At 38.8% G+C, this 20784-nt stretch overlaps 1 protein-coding gene across 1 annotated transcript in view; it reads left to right on the forward strand.

Moving 5' to 3' along the window:
* HTR4 (5-hydroxytryptamine receptor 4) overlaps window positions 1-20784 on the forward strand; it is a 150381-nt gene that overhangs the window by 58995 nt on the left and 70602 nt on the right. Inside the window, exon 3 of the mRNA XM_072950119.1 lies at window positions 19489-19614. Coding sequence (XP_072806220.1) covers window positions 19489-19614 — 126 coding nt within the window. The remainder of the gene's footprint in view (window positions 1-19488; window positions 19615-20784) is intronic.

Below are 20784 nucleotides of genomic sequence, written 5' to 3' on the forward strand. Positions count from 1 at the left end.
TCTGATGGTGACTCCCCTGGCTCCCTGCACTCCAGTTATGTTGGTCTTCTTTCAGCTGCTGGAATAAATCACATCCTTCTCACCACTGCATTTCTGTCCCTGGCCCCCAACATTTCCTGCCTTATTTCAGTCAACTCCTGTTCCTCCTTTAAATTGCAACTCAGTGATCGCTCTCTCAGGAAAGTGTTTTCTGATCCCGAAACAAGGTTATCACTACCAAGTATACCTTTTCTCATAGCCTCCACAGCAGCTGTAATTTTATATATATGCATTAGCGGATTCACGTCTGTCTGCTCTGGTAGCCTCTGAGCTTTCTGAGGGAAGGAATCACGCCTGCTCTCTCTTCTCGGTGACTGAAATAGTGTAGACCCTCACATATTCTGTTGAGTGCGCACAGCAGTGACTGAGTAGACAAAGGGATGGTTGAATGAACAAATGAACAAACATATGCCTATAGCTAAGCTGACATTCCTGGGCCAAGCCTACTGAGTTTGTTTGTTTTCTAGTCACAGCAGAACTCACACCTGACTGCTTGGAGAAATTAATGCTGTCATTCTGTGTGACTTATTTGGCAAGAACAATATGTTAACCTTCTAGTGTGAAGTGAGAAGGGCTGTGGTTGAGAAGTGCTAGAGAAGACGGGATTCACAGGAGAGGGGTAGTACTTCTTTATTCTTCATTTGAACAAGTAATACATAAATCTATTCTGGTCATTTCAAATTTCAGTAACACCCCAAATGAAAAAAGTCTCCCGTTACCATCTATTCCCCGGCCCCAGACATTTATGATTAACAACTGGTTGTGCATTGTAATGGCCATAACCTCCGAATTTCCTTGTATGTAGGTGCCTATATGCATACACAGCTCTCCTCTCCCTGTTTTTATATTCCTTCAAACTCTTAGGGTATCATATTATATGTATTAGTCTATGATTTTTTCATTTAACCATGTGCCTGGGAGATATTATTATTTTATTAATATTTAATTTTATTATATATATAAAAGGATATATAGACACGTATCATTTTCACTTTAAACATAAAATACCTCACAAATAATCAAAGCTTCTGAGAAAAATGAAAGAATAGTTGCGTGTCCCTGACCCAGATTAAGATATAAAATATTGCAAATACAGTCAAAATCTCCTCCTGATAAAATAGCTACCTCTTCTTGCCCCCAGCCCACACTCACTCCCCTGGTTCCATTGTTCATTGACCCAGTGCATGCCTTTATACCTTTTATTACATGTATATGGATCTCTTCTCATTCTTTTTAACATCTGCATAATATTTAAGGGTATCCAAGTGCTATGGTTTAATTACTCATTCCCAGATTGGTGGACATTTATTCTGTTTTGAAGTGTCCATTCTTACAAACAGTATAGCAACATACATTCTTTTACACCTAAGCAAGTGCTTCAAGCATTTCACTAGAATAGGTTTGTGGAAAATGTGCATTCACAATGTTTAAAGATACTGCCAGTTGGCATCCACAAAGTTTTGCCAATGTATCTTTCCACAACTAGTCCTGTGAGTGCCCTTTCAGCACATCTTTATCAGCTCAAAAGATGGTTAACTTAGTGGGTCTTCAATCTGATGGGTGAAAGTGATCTCTCATTGTTTTAAATTACATTTTCCTGACTACTTGTAGTGTATGTATCTTTAGGCAAGCTCACAGACCATCTGTAAAAATGGTCTTTCCAATATATAATTTATACCACATGTTCCATGATGACAGGGACCATTTCTGTCTCATTCTCCACTGTAGCTCCAAGGCCAGGCACATTAGATACAGCAAATATTGATTGGTTAGTTAGTTGATTGACTTACAGATTAATTGACTACCAGACCCTTATTTATACTTTGAAAAATTCACTGAGTGGAAATACTCAGAGAAAAAGATGTAACACTTACGGAAAAACAAAAAATGGGACTAAGGGTGGTTAAGAACCCTAAACTTTGAAAAGGAATGTTTCAACTGAGTTTTTATAAAGGTGGTAGACCTGGAAAGGACAGACTTATCACAGTCTCTGTTGGATATAAACTATGTAAAGCCTTGTGGTAAAGATAGAGCGTTTGACTTGTAACTAGATGATTAAAGGATCTAAAAGCAGTACTTTGGTCAAAATAAAAAAAACTGCATGTTATTCATTATGGACTGAATTGTCCCCGGCTCATATGTTGAAACCCTAAACCCCCAGGGTGATGATATTTGGAGGGTGAGACCTTTGGGAAATAATGATAATTAGGTTAGATGAGACCCTCATGGTGGGATTAGTGCCCTTATATGAAGAGATACCAGCGAGCTTGCTCTCTCTCCATGGTGTAAGGACACAGAGAGAAGGCAGCCTTCTGCGGGTGAAGAAGAGAACTTTCACCAGGAGCCAATCTACCAGCACCTGGATCTTAGACTCTCAGCCTCCACAACTGTGAAAGAATACATTTTTGTTGTCTAAGCCATCCAGCTTACGGTATTTTGTTACGGCAGTCTGAGTAGACTAAGGCAGATGATATAACATGATTTCCAAGATAATCTGATGGCATCATTTATTCCTTAATTTATTTAAACAAATATTTGTTGAGTACCTACCATGTGCCGAGAAAACAAAGTCTTTGCTTTCATGGTGCTTACAGTCTATTGGAGGGTGAGGGGGTGGGGAAAGGGTGGGGAGAGGCCTTCAGTAGACACTAAAAAACAAGGAAACATTCAATATGTTCGATAAATACCATTAAGAAAAATAAAGAAGCAGAAGGAATTTTACAAAATTCAGGTGTAAGAGATGCTACATTTCTTTTCATCTCTAAATTAGTTAAATCTTTAATAAACTCTACAAGATGGGTTTCAAGGGGAAATGTAATCCCAAACATTGGACATCTACTTTCTGGAACAAGCTGGACCTTTTGTTTTTCATTCCACTCTGACCACCACAGCCGGGGTAGTTGTCCACTTCTACCTGGTCCCTGGAAGAAAGGCGGTTCTGCTGCTGCTGTATCAAGTTTGACACTGGGGCCTTCGATTACAGTGCTTGGTCTCTATGGGTGCGGAGAGGGAGTGTGGTGTTCCTTCTTGCTGTTCTTAGAATCTGCAAACTCCTGCTTTCTCCTTGTCATAGTTCTTCAAGCTTCCCTCCCTCCTTAGTTGGCTGCTTATTCCTTTAGGTCAGGTATCTATGCTCTGCTGCCAGAAACTGCCCCCTTCAGCCCTGCAACTTGACAAATCTATGACCAACACTGCTGATAACTCAAAACATAAATCTTAGTTATCTCTTTGGGATAGAGGAGGAAGATAACCAGTTGTTCCTTCCAGTCTTTATGTGTGTGTGTGTGTGTGGTTTTAAGAGAAAGGTTACATGTTAATCTTTCAGCAGTTATTTTTCTGAACCCTTATGTAAAAACACATTTCGATAGAAAATTGAACTTGTGCTTTTCTTTTTTATATATGCTTTTAGCACTCAACAGTATTTATGAGAACTTTCCCCTGTTGTTAAATATTCTGTTCAAACCTGGGTTTTAATGGCTGTGTAAATATTAAATACATATGAAATTGTTGATGTAATTGATATCCAAATTTAGACTTTTATTTTGTTTCCAGTTTTCCTAATTATAAGCAATGTGGTTGTGAGTCATAATGTACATAAATCTTTAAGAGTATCTCTAATAATTTACTTTTTTAGGATAAATTCTTAGAAGTAGAATTAATGGAGCATGAATTCTTTTAAGGTTCTTTTTAAGTTTGTCATAAGCATAGTCTGGACATGCACTTATCAACTTTAATACAATACAGTTCTTAGGTTTGCCAGCAGTCATTTTTAAATGATCTTACTTTATGTGATGCTGTCCTAGGCTCTAGGGGTGCTTAGTAGCATCCAGGTGGAGAATATGAACTTCAATCAGCCAATCTTTTGGTTATCCCACAATTATTCTCTGCCTGCCTTCCTCCATTCCCATCACTTCTCAGCCTGCTTTTATGGATTGTGTGCATGGGGCTGTGAATGAGTGTGCTCGTGTTGACGGTAAACTTGAATGTAGAACTTTTCTCTTCAAAACCCTTATGCTCCATCAAGAACATAGATACTCCCCTCTTCTCTTATGCTTGTGGCAGTTCAGTATGCTCCCAAATTCTTACCCCATACATTCTTACCCCATACATACCCCAAACTCCACCTCCATTCGTATGAACTTTCAGCACATTTCCCCCACTTCTCTGATCTATCACATTTGCTTTTCTACTGGTTATATCTGGAAAAAGTCCAGTGTATTCTTACTCATTATCTCTCATCTCTGGACTCTATTTTTACTTGTCATTTCAACAGCCCCCAGCCGAATTACAACATGCTGTCATAGTGATCAGTCATCGGCCAGACTTTCTTGCTGTACTATGAGCTGGAGGACCAGGACAAACGTGAATGTCATTTGTACATATTTGAAATAAATATTAAAGGTGAACACTAATAGCCAGTAGCATTTACTGAGCATATAGCACGTGCCAGGTGCTACCCCAGGTGTTTTACATGGGTTTTCTTAATCCCTTCAACAACTTCAGTGCTGGGAATGGGATGAGAAAATAGACTTGGAATTATTGTTAGCCTTTAGAGTACAGTCTGGAAAAGGCCTCTGATAGTCTCTCGAGAAACTAGCTAACTATTCATAGTCTTCATGTGATGTTAGTGATTATAAGTTGTAACTCAGAGAGGTGATTGGTGGCCCTAATACACCTGACTCAAGGACTAGTTTAGACCTAGGATTAAATAGAACTATTGAGTGGAAGTAAGGAAAAAAAAAGAACACCTTTATATTATTGCTTGAGTTTAAATTTTTTTCAAGCAAGTGCTACCTTGTGTACCTTTTTACTTGCTTAGTATATATTTGTTATACTAGGCACTGTGGATAACAAAATGAATAACACAGTGTGGTTGGGGTGACACACATTTAAAATAATAATTAAAATATCGTATGGTAAGAGCTATGATATGTAATTACAGGGTGTTATAAGCATGTAGGAGGAAGAAGTTCTTAGAATCAGGGATGGAATGGCTTCCCAGAGAATAAGATGTTTAATTGTGCACGAAAGATATGCAAGAGTCTGCCAGGTAAAGTAGAGGAAGGGTGGGTGAGGGCTTAACAAGTATGTCCCACCTGCCTAAGTGGGCATTTAATAGAGACTCTGCTTGGTAGAGTTGATTATGGAGCAGAGTCACAAATAAAGCTGGAGTGCTAAGTAGGGACTGAATGAGTTAAACCAAATCAAATTTAGTATTTTACCAAAATCACAGTAGGACTACATTAAGGATTTTGGACAGGCTAAGGGAGATGAGCTAATTCCTTCTTGAAAAAAGCAAAACAAAACATTTGACTTCAGTGCTGATAATGGTTGGGAAGAGGGAGAGTCAAGGAAGATGGCCAATGAGAAGTGACTCCATTCTTTTGTTCATTCATTCATTCCACAAATACATTTTGAGTACTTGCTTGTGCCAGGCACTGTTTTAGGTGCTAGAAATACATCTGTAAACATAACAGACCAAGTTCTTACTTTCAATAAGATTTACAGTCAAGCCATTCTCGTGCGGAAGAGAGCAAACTAGGTAACAGCTGTGAAAATCAAAACTTCAAGACACAGGAATAGAGAGTGAGAGGAGAGATTCTATTTTAAATAGACATAGGAAAACCCTCTCTTCAGAGGTAAATCTGAGCAGAGACCTGAGTGAAAGGAGAGGATGAGCAGTTCTGTTCCCTTGGGATAGAGAGATCCAGATGGAGGCAGTGTCAAACTGGAGACTCTGAGGTGGGAGCCTGACTGGCTCCTTTTGGGAATGATGAGGAAGCCTTCATGGCTGGAGCAGCAGGGGAAAAGGAGAAAGTGGTGAGAGGTAAGATCATAAAAGCAGCCAAGAACCAGCTTTGTAGAGCCATGTAGGCCATGTAAGGGTCCTGGGTATTTACTCTGAGTGTGAGGACAAGGCATCTCAAGGCTGGTGAGTAGGGCAGTGACATGTTCCACCCTAAACATTTTAGAAAGCTCAGTCTATCTCCTGGGTGAAGAGTGGATTGTATATAGAAAACAGTGGAAGCAGGAACACCACTGGGGGAGCCTTTGCCGTCCCACCCAGGTGAGGCATGGTACAAGAGCTGGGAAAGGGTCAGAATCAGAAAACATTTCTCAGATAGAACTAAGAGGATTTGTTGATATAGGTGAGGTATGAAAGAAAGAGACTTGTTAAGAATTACTCCAAGGTTTTTGGCCTGAGCAGCTGGGAAAAAAAAAAATAGACTTGCTGCGTATTGAGATGGGAAGCAAGTTTGAGTGAGCAGAATCAAGAGTTCAGCTTTGGATGTGTTAAGTTTCAGGTGTCTAATAGACCGATGACTGTAGACAGGTAGGCAGAAGTGGCTGTAGTGGTCTAGGTGAAGCTAACAGGAAAGCTTTCATTAGATTATGGACAGCAGACTGGGAAGAAGAGAAGAGATTTAAGAGATACTCAAAGTAGATAATGACTTAGGTAAAGGAGAAAAATAAATGGAGGAAGATGCCTGGCTTCAGGCTTGGTCAGCTGGGATGATACTGTTTTCTACATAGTGAGAAAACCCAGAGGAATGAATCACTCTCAGTTAAACAGGTTTCTTTTAGCATGCTCTTAGAAGTCTCAGTGTCTCTATGCCATATTCTTCTTTAGATCAAACATATCTCTGGTTCCAAAAGAGCAGGGATCATCAAACTTGTTTCTAAAGGGTCAAAGAGTAAATACTTTCAGCTTTTTTAGGCCATTCAGTCGCTTCTGTAATTACTCAGCCTTGTCTCTTGGTGGTAAGCAGCCATAGAAAATAGATAAGCAGTTGAGTTTGCCTGTGTTCCAGTGAACTTTTATTTACAAAAATAGACAGTGGGTTGGTTTTGTACCATTTGCCATTGTTTGGCCGCCTTTGCAGTAGAATAACACTAAGCCATTTCTTCTTTCATCTGAGCATAAAAGTTTTATATTGTCAGTAGCAGAGGTGAGAAAAGAAATCATACTACTTAGCATACAGTGAGCTAGGAGCCTGGCAAAATATGCAGAGCTGGATCCATTAGCAATTGGTCCCAGGGAAAAAGGCCAACTAGAGCAAAGGGATGGGGAGCAGGTTGTTATCTGAGTACGGGAAATTCTCCTTATCCTTCTGGTAAATGATTGACCACGATGGGGAGGCCCTATGTGGTCCACATTTCCCGCTGGGCTGGATTTCTCATAACCACAAAATAATTTCAAGGAAGTGATCAGCCAAACGCTGAAAACATACCATGGGTTTTATTCCAAAGGAAGACCTATTTTGTGCCTGATGAGTATTTCTATACCCTGAACAATTGTGGACAAAGAGATAGTTGCAGAGAAACCCAGAGACCCTACAGTGAATTTACACATAAAGAAAAAATATATGGTAAAGAAAAAAAATCTGTCACTGGAACTCTTTGTTCAGTTCGAATTTTGGAAGAATGGGTTTTCTTTAAGTGAGACTTAATGTCGAAGGTATAATTTACTGGCACTGTCATCTAGTATTTTATTTTCGAGAAGAATGGAAGCCCTGGTAGTTTAACATACTGTGCAGCAGTGAGAATCTTGTCGCATCAGTTCCGGCTTGGCTTTACATCCAGACATGGCCTTGGAGAGCAGTGTCTTTGATCCTGATACCCTTTGTATTCCTTGCAGCTTTGAACTCCATTATATGCCATACAGACGGAGCCTCTTTAGGCTTTGAAGTTTTTCTCATGCCCAATATGTGTGATCTTTGAGGCCCTGGAAAAGTCTATTAAGAGCTTGCCACAAGAATTTTCCTCCACGTGTTTGTATTTGAAGAATACCTAGCCTAAATCCCTTATGCACCAACCTCCATCCCCACCCTCCCACCTTCTATAGGGTCTTCAAAAACAATCAAAAAGAGTTCTTTTAGAATTGCATAGGAACTCCTTTTAGCGTAATTTCCATCTGCATTAATTTTTCCCTGCCATTTTCTATAGCCAGAATATTTTTATAAGACATATTAAGCTATCATCGTCAACACTTTCGATACTAAATTTCTAGACAAAAAGTAAAACTTTAGCATGTCTTTTTCTTTTAAGGAAAATTTTCAATTCCAAATGAGCAGGTTTAACATTTAGTGGGCAAGCACTGGGATTGCAATCATAATGTGCAGATTTAAATCCCAGGTCTACCATTTGATAGTTGTAGGATCCTAAGTCTCCTAACCATGCTGAGCATCAGTCTTTTCTGAAAAAAAGGGCGTCATGTGATTAGATGACATGGTGATTGTGAAAATGAAGTGAGCCAATGTAAAAAACCTCCTTGGTGTGTTATTTGCCATATAGTAGGAGCTCGATAAATCAGTGTCAAAATCTCCCCACTTCTAAACAGGAAGTTCTAAACCGAGGATCAAAAGAAAATAATTTGCAATGGGGAAATGAGGGTTAGGGTAGAGGGCATCTTTTACAATGCTCTAGGTAAACTCATTACAACGCTCTAGGTAAACTCGTCTTCAAAGAATGGTTCCCAGAACAGCAGCATCAGCGTCACCTAGGAACTTGTTAGAAATGCAGATTTGGGGGCCTCATTCCAGATGTCCTGAATTAGAAACTGTGTTGGTGGATCCAGCAATCTGCATCTTAACCAAGCCTTCCAGATAATTGTGATGCTCCCTGGTGATTCTGTAGCACCACTGTTCTGATACTGTTATTATGGAACCATTTTATATGAATTATCTTATTTAGTCTTTCTGTTTTTGTTTTTTTTAATGTTTTTAAGAAAAAAAGAAAACTTTTTAAAAAAGTTAACTGGGATAACTGAAAAGTTACCATTAAGAATCCAAGTAACATAAACCAAATAATTAAGAATACTTTTTCACCTGGAAAGACTTCTACCTAATTTGAAAATCCAGGTTCCAGGTAAGTGTAACATCTAGAGCATAGACAGAATGTGGAAACAAACAGAGACCACACCAAAGAGAACAAAGGCTATTTATTCAGAGCTTGCTGTAGCAAGGGAGTTGGCCATCATCATTTGCATTTAGCAAAGGCTCAAAGTCAGGAGGGAGTGTAGAAAAGCCTGTAGTGAAAAAAACAGGGCTTTAGCGGTGCTTTAATCAGAGGTTGTTGGCATAGAGAAGCAGGAGGTACACTAGCAGGAAGTGGGGGACATCTAATGTAATTGCTTTGGGGAGCATATTTGGCTTTCTGTGGTTAGTCTTCAGTTGGAAGCAGGTAGGAGGGGAAAAATATGGATGCTAGGTCATTGGACAAGCCCTGACCTTTCTTGGCTGGTTGCTGCAGAGATTGTCAGAGTTTTATTGTTATGTAGGATCTGGCTATTGTTTGTCTGTCTCTCAGGAAACCTAGAAAAAAGTACATATATTTAAAGGAATGATATAACCTTTAAAAAGGTTACAGGTACATTATTTTTCAAGTTTTTTGGTTATTGGGGAAAACAATAAACTTACTCATGGACTCTGCTATTTCTATTTTAATTAAAAAGGCATTTAAAAATTAATTTACAGAAGAAATATTGCCAACCCACATATTAGCTGAGTTTAACTCTCCTATATGTATTCCAACTGTCACGGATTTTGTTCATGGCAACTAATAAAGGTAATGAAGACAGTACCTGTATGACATAGTTAGTGGTAAAAAAAAAAATGTATTCTGTCAAAGCAAAAATTCCGCTGGACTGAGTTAACAGGTAAAAGTAACTTTTTTCAAAGCTATTGCAGTAGAGGCGAGAGACCAGGATATAGTCTGAATTCAGTTTCTCTGAAACAGTGGTCAAGAGAGGCTTTCAGAAATGGAGTGGTGGCAGGGATCCTAGACCATCAGTGTTTGCTAATTGGCCTTACCCTAAGGCAACAGGAGGTAGTTTTACAACTTGGAGCAACGTGCCCACAGAAGTTAGGAAACTAGGCTCCTGTCCTCCCACAGAGGATTACATTTCAAAGGGATGGCTACCAGATCCTTAAGGAAGATAATCTTAGTTTGAAAAACTGGCAGGGGGCTTTTTAAGAGATTTTCATTCCAAAGGACCAGGTAAAGATTTTACAATGAGAAGTTTTCTAAAGTAAAATGCTCTAATAAAAGGGAGGCCAGAGCCTAGACTCAGGAAGAGGTCTGTCTAAACTTTAGTCTAGCTGAGTGGAAAGTTAAGACCACCTTGGGCAACACCCAGTCTTTTATAATTAAACAGCAGGAAACACCAGTGAGCTTACATTTAAGTTTAATAAAATTCGTACTAGGAAAAAAAATCCAGTTTTAGGCAGGCTCTCTCTTAAGTCTGAGTGCCTTTGCATTCTTTGTGCTGAGTGCTGATTGGTAAGAAAAAGAACACTGTTTTCTCTCATTTGCATGCAATTATTTCACAAAAGACTGTGCGGTGGTGGGCAGGATGGGTGAGAGAAGCACTTGTATAGGGAGTATTTTGAACTACTTGGGATCCTTTGTGGATGTGCTGTGTGTATTTTCAAAAAGGATGTTTCCTATGTGGTGGGCACTCATAATGGGTGGCAGAGGAGGCACATTCTGCAGAGATCATTGGACCAGTGATGGAACTCTGTTGTCAAACATAATTTGTTTTTGCAGAGTTCAATAAGCTTTTGCACAGCAAAGAAAACCATTTAAAAAAAAACCCAGAAAGACAACCTATGGAATGGAAGAAAATCTTTGCAAACGATGCAATCAATAAGGGCTTAATTTCTAAAATATACAAACAGCTCATATAACTCAATAACAACAACAACCAAAACAACCCAATCATAAAATGGGCAGAAGACTAAATAGACATTTCTCCAAAGAAGACATACAGATGGTCAATAAGCACATGAAAATATGCTCAGCATTGCTAATTATTAGAGAAACACAAATCAAAACTGCAATGAGGTATCACTTCACACTGGTCAGAATAACCATCATTAAAATGTGTACAGTGAAGAAAAATTGTGTTAATTGAAGTATAAGAGATTGGAGTGCTTTATATAGATTAATCTTGCTAAAGTCTATCTAACTGATCTGTGTTGGCATTCTTCCTGCCTGAGTTTTAAAATTTTACTAAGAAGTCTGTAAGTGAAGAAATCATTTGTTGTAGTTGGAATTGAACTTAAGAAGATATTTGAATATCCATAAAACCACATATTGAAGTGACCTAAGAACACTTGGTTTAAGGAAATTGGGTCAAGCTAAAAATAACTTTTTTGTTGGACTTTACTTTTATTTTATCATTTTACAGCCACTTAAAAATCTGAAATACCTTTTAAAACAAAGTAACACAGTCTTAAATTACTATTTTAGATAATAAAATCATTCACCTACCTAAAGAAAGAAAAATCTACAAATAACAAATGCTGGAGAGGGTGTGAAGAAAAGGGAACCCTCTTACACCGTTGGTGGGAATGTAAACTGGTGCAGCCACTGTGGGAAACAGTATAGAGTTTCCTTAAAAAACTAAAACTAGAATTACTGTATGACCCAGAAATCCCACTGCTGGGCATATATCTGGAGAAAAGTCTAACTCTAAAAGATACATGCATCCCAGTGTTCATAGCAGCACTGTTTATAATAGTCAAGACATGGAAACAACCTAAATATCCATTGATAGATGACTGGATAAAGAAGATGTGATATATATATGATATATATGTGATATATATATATATAAAATGGGTCACTACTCAGCCATAAAAAAGAATGAAATAATGCCATTTGCAGCAATGGATGGACCTAGAGATTATCATACTAAGTGAAGTAAGTCAGACACAGACAAATATCATATGATTCCATTATGTGTGGAATCTCAAATATGATACAAATGAACTTATTTATAAAACAGAAACACTCAGACATAGAAAACAAATTTATGATTACCAAAGGGGAAAGAAGGGTGGGAGGGATAAAGTAGGAGTTGGGATTAGCAGACACAAACTACTATATATGAAATAGATAAACATCTCCAGAATATATAAGCAGCTCATATGACTTAATAAGAAAAAAACAAACAACCCAATCCAAAAATGGGCAGAAGACCTAAACAAGCAATTCTCCAAGGAAGACATACAAATGATCAATAGGCACATGAAAAAAAATGCTCAATATCACTAATTATCAGAGAAATGCAAATCAAAACTACAATGAGGTAGTACCTCACACCAGTCAGAATGGCCATCATTCAAAAATCCACAAATGACAAATGCTGGAGAGGCTGTGGAGAAAAAGAAACCCTCCTACACTGCTGGTGGGAATGCAGTTTGGTGCAGCCACTGTGGAAAACAGTATGGAGATTCCTCAAAAGACTAGGAACAGACTTACCATATGACCCAGTCATCCCGCTCCTGGGCATATATCCAGAAGGAACCCTACTCCAAAATGACACCTGCACCCCAATGTTCATGGCAGCACTATTTACAATAGCCAAGACATGGAAACAGCCTAAATGTCCATCAACAGATGACTGGATAAAGAAGAAGTCATATATTTACACAATGGAATACTATTTAGCCATAAAAACTGACAACATAACGCCATTTGCAGCAACACGGATGCTCCTGGAGAATGTCATTCTAAGTGAAGTAAGCCAGAAAGAGAAAGACAAATACCATATGAGATCGCTCATATGTGGAATCTAAAAACAAACAAACAAACAAGGCATAAATACAAAACAGAAATAGACTCATAGAAGGGATAGACTGGGATTTCAAAATTGTAGAATAGATAAACAAGATTATACTGTATAGCACAGGGAAATACATGGTATCTCACAGAGAAAAAAATGTGACAATGAATATATATCTGTTCACATATAACTGAAAAATTGTGCTCTACACTGGAATTTGACACAACATTGTAAAATGATTATAAATCAATAAAAAATGTTAAAAAGAAAAGAAAAGAAAAGAAACTATGTCTATCAAAGGAGAAAGGGTGGAGGAGGGATAAATTAGGAGTTTGGGATTAACAGATACATATGACTATACATAAAAGAGATAAACAACAAGGATCTACTATATAGCACAGGGAACTGTATTCAATTTCTTGTAATAACATATAACGGAAAAGAATCTGAAAAAAAGTATGCATTTGTATAACTGAATCGCTTTGCTTTACACCTGAAACTAATATTATAAATCAACTACACTTCAATAAAAAACGAAATTAAAAATATATATATACTGGTAAAAAATAAATAAATTAATAAATTAATGAATAAATAAATTAATTAATTAAAAAAATAGATAAACAACAAGGTTCTACTGTATAGCATAGGGAACTATATTCAGTATCTTGTAATAACGTGTAATGGAAAAGAATATGTTGTATATATATTTTATATATTTAAATATATATACATTTAAATTACTTTGCTGTATACGAGAAACTAACACAATATTGTAAATTAACTATTCTTCAACAGAAAAATTAATTTAAAAAGAGGAAAAAAAGAAAAAAAAAGAAAGTGAAGAACTACTACAGTTGCCCTACCTCCTTGTTTCTTTTTGTTCCCAGAAATGGCCCTGCAGTATTCCCAGGGAACTATCAAGGAACACTTTTTTTTCTCTCTTGACATTTTCTTTGCACTTGGCTTCCACAACAACACACTCATCTGGTGTTCCTCCGACAGTCCATAGGGATGTCTCCATTGCTTTCTTTCTCAGTTTCCTCTGCTGGTTCCTCCTTCTCTACTGTGTATCTCAGCTTCAGAGCTCATCAAGACTCTGGCCCTTTTCTTAGGTGATTGCATCCTTCCTTGGGCTCTAAATCCCATAGAAATGCTGGAAATCCCACGTGTATATATCCTGCCCAGGCATCCTTTCTGAGCTCCAGACATGAGTATCCAAGTGCCTAATTGGCATCTTCCCTTGAATGTTTATACATATCTCAACACTTAACATGTTTTCCCGTCTCATTAAATAGTACCATCTTTTACTCAGATAAGCAAATCAGAATTATAACTTTTATTTCTGCTTCTTTCTATCCACCATGGAATATATTGTTCTTACCTGTACCTTTATTCCACCCACTTCTCTCCATCTTCGTCACCACCACCCTACTCCAAGCCATTTTTCCCCCTTACTTGGACCCTGGCAAAGGCCCCTGACAAGTTTACTTACTTTCTCTCACATTTACATCCCCAATGTCACTTTTCTGCTTGAATCACTTCAGTGTATTCTCATTTATTGTCTAATAAAACATGAATTTCTCAGCAGCACATCCAAAGCCCTCAGAATCTGACCCCTGACTACTTTTTTGGAGCTCATCTCTGAGTCTTTATTATTCCTTGCTTGTTCTCCCCAATAGTGAATATGCAAAGTCGTTCCTGTCTCAGGGCCTTTGCATCTGCTATTCTCCTGATGCCTCTAACTCATGGATCTTTCACATTTATCAGCTAAGACCAGTGTTCCCTAATTGCCTAAAGTTGCCCTCTAACCCAATTCTCTATCACCATCATGCTAGTGCCCTTGCTCCAAGTGTGATTCGTGAACCAGCAGCAAGAGCTTCACTTATGCTCTTCATGAGCCTGTGGGCTCATGAGCAGAGCAGAACCCCAGACTCCACCTCAGATCAAAATAACCAGAATCTGCATTTTAACAATATCCCCACTAGATGCGTATGAACATTAAGATTTGAGAGTATGACCTCGAAATACTGATCATGAACTATGTTTCTTTATTTTTTTAATTGTGTAATTGCTTATTGTCTGTTTCCATCAGTGGTGTGAGACCTCCATGAAGGTGGGGACCTTGTCCACCTTCTTTACTGTTGTGTCCTAGTGCTTAGAGTGGCTCTTGGCATATGGTTGGCAATAAATACATATTTGATAAATGAGAGATTTACTCTAAACTTTCTTAGCTGATCGAGGATGAAACTAAGGCTCAGAAAAGGTGATTGACTTTTTTTGATATTACATAGCTGTTGTTAATAAAGCCAGGGCAAAAAAGAGAGAGAGAGAGAAAACTATTCTTGACTCCTAAGAAAATGCATTGTGTGTGAGACCTTGAAACCAGTTGTTCGGTATGGTGTAGTAAAGCACAACCTCAGCTTCCTCATTGTCCCTGTAAGGACTTCTGATATTGGTAACAATGATTACTTACTCATATTCACTTTGTCATTTACAAACCATTTTCACATCCACTAACCTATGTGGAAATTTACCCAGAATTATTGTAATAGGTATTCTTTTATTGAGAACAGAGAACATGTTCAACAGAGACAGTTTGTGGAGTTTCTTTATTAATTGAAAGTAAAATTTCATAAGACTAACTGTCAAAGAACGGATTTAGTGAAGGAGACAGCTCTCTGGCCAGGTCAGAACTGCCTGGTAGTGGCTGATCGTATTCTTGGAGGGTGTCAGAGGTAACCCAGGAATCTAACATGGAGTGAGCAGAAGTGGTTCCTAATTTATTTTAATTATCATGACTGGATTTACATTTACCTCAATGGACAGTTCTGCCTGATTAAAAATGCTACTTCTATGGCTGTGTTTTGCTTATCACTCACAATTTAAAGCTTAGCTACGTCTAGCTCCTAATTGGCAAGCCACAGATGAAGCATAACATTGAACTTGGGGTCCTCTGACCCTGACATTCCCACTTAATTTGAAATACATGTTCTGTGGAGCCAGAGATGTTCAACATAGATTCTGAATCTGTTCTTTTCTTCTACAAAAGGAAAGGCAGTGCAGGGGAGGTGGTTCTAATGGCGAGGGTGTGGTTCTGAGGATATGTTCAGATCACTGTCCATAGATAAGAAAGGGGCCTAAAATCAGCCAGTCTCACTAGTCTCCAATACAAGAGCCCTATACAGCATCCTGATATATGGTCATCCATGTATTCTTTTTTATTGTGATAAAATATACATAACATAAACTTTACCATCAATACATAAAATAACCATCTTACATGTACAATTCAGCGACAGTAAGTACATTCATAATGGTGTGCAACCGTCACTATTATCGATTTTCAGAATTTTTCATCACCCCAAACAGAAACTCTGTACTCATTAAATAATTCCCCATTCCTTCTCCCCCACCCACCCCAGCCCTTGGTAACCACTATTCTGATTGTTTCTCTATGAGTTCACCTTCTCTAGGCTCTTCTATATAAGCAGAATTATACAATATTTGTATTTTCCTGTCTGGTTTATTTCATTTAGCATAATGTTTTCAGGGTTTATCCATGTTGTAGCATAGATCAGAACTTATTTCTTTTTATGACTGAATAAAATTCTGTAGTATGCATACATTACTTTCTTCTTACCCTTTCATCTGTTAGTGGACACTTGAGTTGTTTCCACCTTTTGATTATTGTGAATAATGCTGCTATGAACATTGGACTGCACATGTCTGTCACATATCTGTCCATGCTTTTGATTCTTTAGGGTGTATACCTAGGACTGCTGGATCATATAGTCATTCTATATTTAGCTTTTTGAGAAACCACCAAACTGCTTTCTGTAGCAGCTGCACCACTTTACATTTCTGCCAGCAATGTACAAAGGTTCCAATTTCTTCTCCGCATTCTCACCAGTACTTGTTATTTTTGGGTTTTTTTTTCCTTTTTCTTTTTTTCTTGAGTTATAGTCAGTTTACAATGTTGTGTCAGTTTCTGGTGTACAGCACAATTTTCCAGTCATACATGAACACACATACACTCATCCTTATATTCTTTTTCACTGTGATCTACTAGAAGATCTTGAATATATTTCCCTGGGCCATACAGTATAAACTTGTTTATCTATTTTATATATACCTGTCAGTATCTGCAGATCTCGAACTCCCAGTTTATCCCTTCCCACCAGTTTTGTTTTGTTTTTATAATAAGTATCCTAATGGGTGTGAAGGAGTATCTAACTAACAGCTAGGTATTCTTAAATATTCCCTGAACCAGGGAACTCAAAACGACACTGGGGACCTATTGTAGATCATCTTTAGTTATTAGAAAGTTCTCATCCATTACAAATCTTGCCTCCCTCTAGCAGTGATTCTCAATCTTGGTTGCACATCAGAATCACTTGGGAACTTTAAAAAATGCCAATATTCAGACTGCAACCCAAATTAATTAATTCAGCATCTTTGAGGATGGGCCCTAGCAGCAGCGTTTTCTAAGGCTCTTCAGGTGATTTCAGTATACAGCCAAAGTTGAGAACCAATGCTTATGGTCTGCTCACTGGCCCCCCTTAGCTACACAACCTGCAGGACATAAAGTATGGTAACCCTATCCCTGAGCCTTCTCTGACAACCTCCATTCAAAAGCCACTCCTTCAGTCTCCGCTGACAGTCCTGTCTTCCTCTCCTTCCTAGATTTCTTGCCATAGTTCTTATTACTAGCTCACTTTACATATTTTCTTGCTTATCATTCATTGCTCTCTGTTTTGCTTATTTTTGCTTCCCTACAAACACAACATTGCCTAATGCAGGGAGGGTAGGTACTCAGAAAGTATTGTTGAGTGGATGAATACATAAATCTCTTATTTCAAAGGACAGTTCTTCAGATAGTTAAAAATAGCTTTTATGTCTCATCCTTGGGTCTTCTCTTCTACATGTAAAACTTCTCTGTACCTTCAACCTGTCTTCAAAGAAATTGAAGAATAAACCTCACCATTATGAATACAGTGTCTTTCACCCAATTGGCAAGTAATTGTGCACTTCCTGTATACTACATCTACCTTTACACTATACATACTATAGATTAGACACTGTGCCAGGCACTGGGAATTGTGGTGAAAAATTAACCAAAGTCAACCTGTGAGGGTAGGGCACAGACAATAATAATAGGAGTCACTTCAAGCAACGGTAAATGTTGTATAGAAAACAAAGGAGGTTTGTTGGCTGTGGCACATTAAATGGGGGTTAACTTTCACCTGAGATCTGAATGTGGAGGAGAAGCTTTCCAGAAGAAGGCACAAGTGTAGAGGCCTTGAGAGGGGAATGAATTTCAGGCAGGCTCTCAGTCAGTCTCCAAGGAGGATAAGGAGAAAACCACTATCACCTCCTTTATCAGACACTTTCCCTCGATTAACATGACCTAAAGTCAGAATAGTTTCAGGTAGCCAGAACACTCTTTTGAAGTCTTTTTCCTCATTGGGTTAAATGTTACCTGTGCAATATTTGTACTGGACAGTAGTTGGAATTTAGGTGTGGAAGGGTGATTTAGAGGAACATACCTCAGATTTCTTTTAATTTGAACCCTAGCCAGAAGGACTTCAATCAAGCAATAAAAATACTTGGGAGCATAGTGAAAATTTCTGGCTCCTTATTCCAGTTGTCACCTCGTCCTCCATTCCAGGCCTAATGGAAAAAGTTCCGGACAAGGCCAGGGCCAGGACTTGGGCTGCTGACATTTGAGACCTGCAGCCATCTTGGTTTTCAGTCAAAAGAGCTCAGTAAAAACAGATCTTTCTTAATTCTTGGGACCTGTGTTCCCAGTGGTGGCCTGCAGAACCAGCAGCCTCTCCCAGGGCAGATACCAGCCCTCTCTGACAACTCAGTTGCCCCTCTCTGGGCCTTAGTTTCTCCATATTGAAATGTGCATTTGGGTCTAAGAGTTTTAAGATCCTTTGAAAATTTATCTAAAAAGAACATTTTACTACTCTATTAAAACCCAGAACTTCCTGTAGCTTCTTGATAGCATGCAGATATTATGCTTTTGTTGATAAGGAACACCTGTTTCCAAGTTAGTAAAAGAAAATGCTGAGTTGCCACTAGGAGAGCAGGGTTTATAGAATCAGATCAGATACTGAAATTGGCAAGAACACAAATTTGAACTGTTTTATTAGGCACCAAAAGAAATGTGGTTCAGGGTAGTGGAAGGAGTCCCTGAGCTTATTGACTGCTTCTCTCTGGTGGACTTGGCTGAATCTGAGATCAGTTTGTCCAAGTCAGTCATATAAGAGCAACCTTTAAGCCATGACCTGTTCCTGGGACAGCTCACCTGCCCACAGCAGTTTCTGCATGGGCTGGGCTGGGGAACTGAAAACAGGGTGGCCTTTGTATTCATACAGATCCTAGTTCAAGTTACCATCATTCACTCATCCAACACCATCTTTCCTTCATCTGATAAATGTGAATGACGCATTGAAATTGAATTTGTCAGTGGATAAAGCAGATAAGTTCCCTGCCTCATGGAGCTTACAACCTAGTTGAGTAGGTGCATCAAATAGGAATCAACCAAATACTTTTCTGAGCACAAGCTGAGGTAAGTGCTCTGAAGGAAAGGCTCGGTTCTCTAATGCAGAATCACTGTACAATCTCAGGGTAGTTGACTCCCCTCTCTGAGCCTCTTCCTTCTCATCATGTAGGAGTTAACTAGGATAACACATAAAGCGACAGGCACAGACATTGGCATATGTTCACACAGTAAATGTGTGTTGCAGCTGCTAATGGTGAAGTCACCTTTCTGAAGATGAATTAGGAAAAGATTAATTTTCTTTCCGGTGTCTCAGAGTTTCCTTCAATTCTCTGTGTTTGTGTGTGTGTGTGTATGTGTCTTCCAGTTCCAAGGAGGGTTTTGGGTCTGTGGAGAAGGTTGTGCTGCTCACATTTCTCTCAGCGGTTATCTTGATGGCTATCCTGGGGAACCTCCTAGTGATGGTGGCTGTGTGCAGGGACAGGCAGCTCAGGTGAGTCACATGAGGCAACCTCGTGAGGAATCCTGCATGGAGTTCTGGGCTCTCCCTGGAGAGCTGGGGTCTGAATTAATAATTTCCATTGTAATTTGTAATTATGAAAGGAAAAAAAATTACATGGAAATGATGTTTGGAAAATGGAACAGGGGGAAAAAAATCATGCATAATCCCATAGTTCTGTTCTGACGTAACCAGTATAAACATGTAAGTACATTTCGATCCTGTCTTTTTTCCAATGTTCAACTTTGTTTTTCTGTAATAGTTGTCATCACTATATATACAGTTGTTGAGAGAACATCTAATCTAACCTCCCCACTTCGTTGATTCAGAGAGAGAGTAGCTGGCTAGTGGCTGATCTAGGATTTATTCCTGGGTCTTTTGCTCTTTCCACTTTATCCTTCTCAGCCCTGGCTGTAATTAGAACCACTTGAAGACCTTTTAAAATTACTAATATGTGGCATAAGTATGTTCCATGTAATATTTGGGATATACCTATACTAGAAAATTATTCATTGTTTATCTGAAATTCGAATTTAACTGGGCATCCTGTATTTTATCTGGCAACCTTGGGGGTGGGTAAGTGGGTTAATCACCCAGAGTCTCTGAACTAACTGACCTGGGGTGAGACTTGGCACCATACTTAGAAAAATTTACTGGATGGTTCTAGTATGCAGCCTAGATTAAGAGCCACCAGATAATAAAAGGGGGCAAAAGATGCAGTCCTACCTCATCTGCTGCCTTCCACACATGCATTAATCAAGACAGTGTAAAAACAAAATTCTGACAAGTGTTGAAAATGTGAGGCACATGATAGTGTGAGTGGGAAACTGGAATTTGACACCATTTGTGTGTATAGGGGGCACCTTGAGGGTTCCTGAGAAGGACCAAACCAGGGCTAAAGAGCCGATGGGGTGTAGCTAAGCCATCAGTGGGGAGAGAGAGCATCCTGGAAAGACTCTCAAAAGGGGCTTCGTGCACAGGGGGCTCAAGTCAGGCCAATGTGGCCATAAGGGAGGGAAAGGGAGGGCAAGAAAGGGCTTTTGGTGTAAGGGAGTCTGGAGAAGTCCGAAGTGGCCGGACCACGCATGTGATGTAAGGGGAAACAATCTCACAGAATGTTTCACACCTGTCTTTTCTTTCATCCCTTCCTTCTTTCTTTGCTTC

Source organism: Vicugna pacos, chromosome 3, assembly GCF_048564905.1.
Source record: "Vicugna pacos chromosome 3, VicPac4, whole genome shotgun sequence".
In the NCBI taxonomy this organism is placed as follows: domain Eukaryota; kingdom Metazoa; phylum Chordata; class Mammalia; order Artiodactyla; family Camelidae; genus Vicugna; species Vicugna pacos.